This window comes from Eimeria acervulina, genomic scaffold, assembly GCF_000499425.1.
Source record: "Eimeria acervulina Houghton genomic scaffold, Eah_scaff442, whole genome shotgun sequence".
Classification (NCBI taxonomy): domain Eukaryota; phylum Apicomplexa; class Conoidasida; order Eucoccidiorida; family Eimeriidae; genus Eimeria; species Eimeria acervulina.
The window spans coordinates 1-5,000 of record NW_013547322.1 but is presented as its reverse complement, the minus strand read 5'-3'; the positions used below and the strand labels follow the sequence as shown (position 1 = coordinate 5,000).

The window sequence follows — 5,000 nt, the reverse complement described above, 5'->3', positions numbered from 1 at the left end:
AGCAGCTCCCGAACCAGCAGCAGCAGCAGCAGCAGCCGCAGCACCGGCAGCAGCAGCAAGACGTTCTTTTGCTCGCTCCGAAGGAATTAGAGACGTACGTATCGAATGATGCGCTGTTTCAACTCTTGCTGAAGAGGTTGCTGCTGCTGTTGCTGTTGTTGCTGCTGCTGCTGACCGGGGTCTTCGTGTCAGTGCTGTTGCTGCTGCTGTCGGTGCTGCTGCTGCTGCTGCATGCCTTGAGGCTGCTGCTGCTTGTGCTTGTGAGCCATGCAAGACATCGGAAGCGGCAGTAGCAGCAGATGGAGCTGCAGCTCCTGCTGCAGCAGGGGCAGGACCTCTTACTGTTGCTGCTGCTGCTGTTGCTATTGCTGCTGCTGCTGCTGCTGGCCTGGGGTGCCCCCCTTCAGCTGCTGCAGCACTCCCTCTGCCGGACACCCGGCGGTGTCTGTGACTCTCAGACATCAGCAAAAGTGAGGGTTTATTGCTGCTGTTGCTGTTGCTTCTGCTGCTGTTGTTGCTGCTGCTGTTGCTGCTGCTGCTGCTGCAGCTGCAGCTGCTGGATTTGCTGCTGAGGCTGCAGATCCTCCCGTCGGCAGCAGCAACAGCAGAAGCACCTGCATCGTTATTGTCAATGAGTGTTTTATTCTTCCTTAAGGCCTGGGAAGAGATGAAGTATGCAATGACAGCAGCAGGCTCTTTTTATGCTGCTGCTGCTGCTGCTGCTGCAGCTGCAGCTGCTGCCGCTGCAGCTGCTGCAGCTGCCACTGCTGCTGTTGCTGCTGTTGCTGCTGCTGCTGCTGCCAGCTTATATTCCAGTTGCTGATTGTACTTTAGGATAATGAAGACAACACCTTCTGCTGGCAGCGAACCCGCCTTAACTGCTGCGGCTGCTGCTGCTGCTGCGGCTGCTGCCGCTGCTGCTGTTGCTGCTGTTGCTGCTGCTTAGCGCTTGTGTGGCTGTTCATGCTGCGTGGCTTGCTGTTGCTTGTGTGGCTGGTGATGCTTACGCCTCGTCCGCTAGGGCTTGGGGTTTATTAGGGTTTAGGGTTTAGGGTTTAGGGTTTAGCGAGTTGTTTGGTTTGAGGAAGGCGATGAGAAGAAGAAGGCCTGGAGTTTCGCAGGAGAGAGAGAAGAGCAGCAGAGAGGACGAAGGGTGTGTTGAGGAGTTGGGGTGTATGTACACCTGCTCACTGCTGCAAGGTGCAGCAACAACAGCTAGCAGCAGCAGCAGCAGCAGCAGATTTGCTGCTGTCGAGACACAGCAACGCAGCAAGGAACAGAATGAAGGTAAACATAAATTTGTATTTCTTCTCTTTTCTCCTTTCTTGCCCCACACGCAGCAGTGCTCGCTGCCGACAGCCCGCCAGCAGCAGCAGCAGCAGCTGCTGCTGCTGCTGCTGCTGCTGTTGTTGCTGCTGCTGCTGCTGCTGACCAGGGCTATACTTGCTGCTCCCTCCGCCATTACATTTTTGAAATCCTAATGACTTTATTTTCTTTTGTATTTAAATGCTGTTTGAAAAATATTTCATGCAGTAGCCAAGTCTTAAACCCTAAACCCTAAACCCTAAACCCTAGGCTGTCCCACGAGCGGTTCCCAGCAACACCACTCCAAGGACAGCCTTGAAACAGGAATGCTTTTCTTTTTCTCTTTTTTATTTTTCTTTGTTTTTTATCCTGGAGTTGTTTAATGCTGCTCAATTTGCTGCTGCTGCTGCGGCCTGCGGTCTGTGCTGCTGCTGCTGCTGCTGCTGCTGCTGCTGCTGCGGTGACCCTACATGGGGAGACCGCTGACGGGCGTTTGTCTTCTTTTGTCTTTGTCTTTTTTGTTTGTTTTTGTGTTGCTGTCAGCATTCGTATCTTGTAAGAATAATACTACCTTCAGCAGCAGAACCCTAAACCCTAAACCCTAAACCCTAAACCCTAATCTCTGCACACCACCGCCTACGTGTCTCCTGTCTTTCTGCTCGTTTCCTGTGCAGCACTGCGTTGCTCCGCTCTAAAACCCACTAAGAAAAACCCAAGTCTAAACCCTAAACCCTAAACCCCAAACCCTAAACCCTAAACCCTAAACCCTAAAGCGCAGGGTGACTCTGATTTGGAATCCACTCCGAAAACCCCCGGGTTATCAAAACCCAAAGGCAGCCCCAGCCCTACCTATACACCAGATTCAAACCCTAAACCCTAAACCCTAAACCCTAAACCCTGAGGTAGAAAAGGACAGTAAATATTACACCATCAAAGCTCAGCACGAAGCATTTGTTGCTTCCTGGGGATTTGTACAAAAGGGGTACTCCAAACCCTAAACCCTAAACCCTAAACCCTAAACCCTCGGAAGCAAAGTCCAAACGGGTTCCTGAGCAACCCCTTTAGTAAAAACTCATCGCGACGATTTTGCTGCAGAGAAGCAGACGCACAAAATACAGTCAGGGTTTAGGTTTTAGGGTTTAGGGTTTAGGGTTCTGCATGCGGGCATTCAAGCAGCGCATAAAAGCTGCTGAGTTATCAACGCACCACAGCCGCAGCAGCAATAACGCAGGAGCAGCAGCAACAGCAGTAGCAGCAGCAGCAACAATAGCACCAACGGTAGTAACAGCAGCAGCAGCAACAACATTATCATCATCATCATCATCATCATCATCAGCAGCAGCAGCAGCAGCAACAATAGTACCAACGGTAGTAAAAGCAGCAGCAACAGCAGCAGCAACAGCAGCAGCAGCAGCAACAGCAGCAGCAACAGCAGCAGCAACAGCAGCAGCAACAGCAACAGCAGCAGCAACAGCAGCAGCAGCAGCATACAGAAGTAGGCGTCGAAGTGTTCTACTCCGATGGGTTTTCTGTAGAGTTGACGATTTCTGTATCTCTCTCTGTCTCTCTGCTCTATTGCAAGCCCTTTGTTCTCTTTCGCAACTTCTTCTGCTCTCTGTCTCCTTTGTCTCTCCCTCTCTAAAAACAAAAGCCCTCACAACATCTGCTGCTGCTGCTGCTGCTGTTGCTGCTGCTGTTGCACCTGCTACTGCTGTTTGCGCTCGGAGAGCTGGGCCCTCACAGCTTCAAAAATGAAGGGTTTAGGGTTTAGGGTTTAGGGATTAGGGATTAGGGTTTACGGTTTAGGGTTTAGGGTTTAGGGTTTAGGGTTTAGGGTTGGCCTTCCTTCTTCAAGGCAGACGCTCAGACGGCGCTGGGACTCCGAAAAGCTGCAGAGAAAAAGAATGAGCGTAGAGCGACAGCAATTGAGGTTTGCTTCAGGGTTTAGTGTTTAGGGTTTAGGGTTTAGAGGTTAGGGTTTACCGTTTAGGGTTTAGCGCTTAGGCGTTTTTTGGATTGCGGCTTGAGGGTTTAGGGTTTAGGGTTTAGGGTTTAGTGTTTAGGGTCTATTGTAAAGGACCTGGCGCTTAGGGCTTAGAATTTAGGGTTTAGGGTTTAGGGTTTAGGGTTTTTTGTACTTTTCGCATTGCTGTAGTTTTTCTTTTTCTTTTTGTCTGTCTTTTTGTTTTTCTTGTTTTATTTCTTCATTCTTTTCATTTGCTTCTTCTCTCACCTCCAAGGGATATCCTTTAAATCCGTCGCGGTTGCGTCCCATGCCTAATCCACAAACCCTAAACCCTAAACCCTAAACCCTTGGGAGCAGCCTCTCGCCTTGGGCCAACCCCAAATAGCTGAAGCCACCAACAAGAAACCCTAAACCCTAAACCCTAAACCCTCATCTGGACTACAATATATTCCTCTTATCCTTTTCTAACCCTTCAAAAGGTTACATTAAGAAGAAGCACGCGCTTACCATTGAGGCTTGGGGTTTAGGGTTTAGAATTTAGGGTTTAAGGTTTAGGGCTAGGGTTTAGGGTTAAGGGCTAGGGTTTAGGGTTTAGGGTTTAGGGTTTGGGGGCCACTCACTCCCCGTAGGAAGTCGAGGCAGCCACGGGCTAAGGGAGCTGTCTCCTTCAACAAAGTCTCGGCGGCCTTCCGCCAGAAACGGATCCTACACAAACCCTAAACCCTAAACCCTAAGCCCTAAACCCTAAACCCTAAACCATGTATCTTAAACCCTGAATTGTGAGCTCAGCACCCGAAACCACAAACAGTCAAAACGTAGCCGTAGGTGAGGCAATCGCTAACGCTAGAAACGCGGCCTTTGGAGACTGGAAATTAGGGTTTAGGGTTTAGTGTTTAGGGTTTAGGGTTTGGGGTGTACGTGCAGCTTCATCTCGATTTCTCTCCGTTCTAATTCGCGTTCGCGAGCCTTCATTTCCTCTTCTCTCTTTTTTCTTTCGTCTGCCTAAACAGCAGCAAACCCTCCTATCAGGTGAATATGCAGCCGCCACGAACTAGGGTTTAGGGTTTAGGGTTTAGGGTTTAGGGCTGGGTGTTACGCACCAACTTGAGGTTGCTTTGAGCCGTGTCTTGGCGGCGCTGAGCCTCTGCCTTCAACTGCAGCGAAGGCAATAACAGAGAACTTCACAAACCCTAAACCCTAAACCCTAAACCCTAGACTCTGGAGACGAAGATACGCAGTCTTACTTTCTGCTGGCACATCGCCTCTTGCACTCTGCTGCTTTCTTCAGCAAACTCCGCGTAGCTCCTGAGAAGCAACAGAAACTCTAAACCCTAAACCCTAAACCCTAGACGATCAATCCCTATCCCTACGCTCTAATTCATAGGCACCGCGAACTCAGGCAGGACCGCTATTCGCTATATTGAATTCGAGCTAAGGGTTTAGGGTTTAGGGTATAGCGTCAAGGGTTTAGGGTTTAGGGTATAGCGTCAAGGGTTTAGGAATTAGGGTATAGCGTCAAGGGTTTAGGGTTTAGGGTATAGCGTCAAGGGTTTAGGGTTTAGGGTATAGCGTCAGGGGTTTAGGGTTTAGGGTTTAGCGTCAATGGTTTAGGGTTTAGGGTTTAGGGTACTTTTCTCTGTTTTGTTCTTGCATTTGCAAGAGCGCCTGCTGAAACAGATGCTCCTGAATAGCTTCTCGCTGCTGCTGCTGCTGCTGCTGCACGCGCTGC

At 50.0% G+C, this 5,000-nt stretch overlaps 2 protein-coding genes across 2 annotated transcripts in view; both read right to left on the bottom strand.

Annotated features, from left to right (window-relative positions):
- Nucleotides 1–965, bottom strand: part of EAH_00038660 (hypothetical protein, conserved) — a gene marked incomplete at both ends in the record, with an annotated part of 9,698 nt that extends 8,733 nt beyond the window's left edge. Inside the window, 2 exons of the mRNA XM_013391952.1 lie at nt 1–657; nt 870–965. The exon at nt 1–657 is cut by the window's left edge and continues 8,733 nt beyond it. Of these exons, the coding sequence (XP_013247406.1) occupies nt 1–657; nt 870–965 (753 nt within the window). The remainder of the gene's footprint in view (nt 658–869) is intronic.
- A 907-nt stretch (nt 966–1,872) lies between these two features.
- EAH_00038650 (hypothetical protein, conserved) lies at nt 1,873–4,576 on the bottom strand (the record flags this gene model as incomplete). The annotated part of the gene is made up of 6 exons (XM_013391951.1): nt 1,873–1,876; nt 2,090–2,154; nt 3,539–3,582; nt 3,892–3,976; nt 4,372–4,425; nt 4,516–4,576. Coding segments are annotated over 6 exons (313 nt in total), but the record flags the coding sequence as incomplete, so codon positions are not given.
- Between the last annotated feature and the right edge of the window lie 424 nt (nt 4,577–5,000).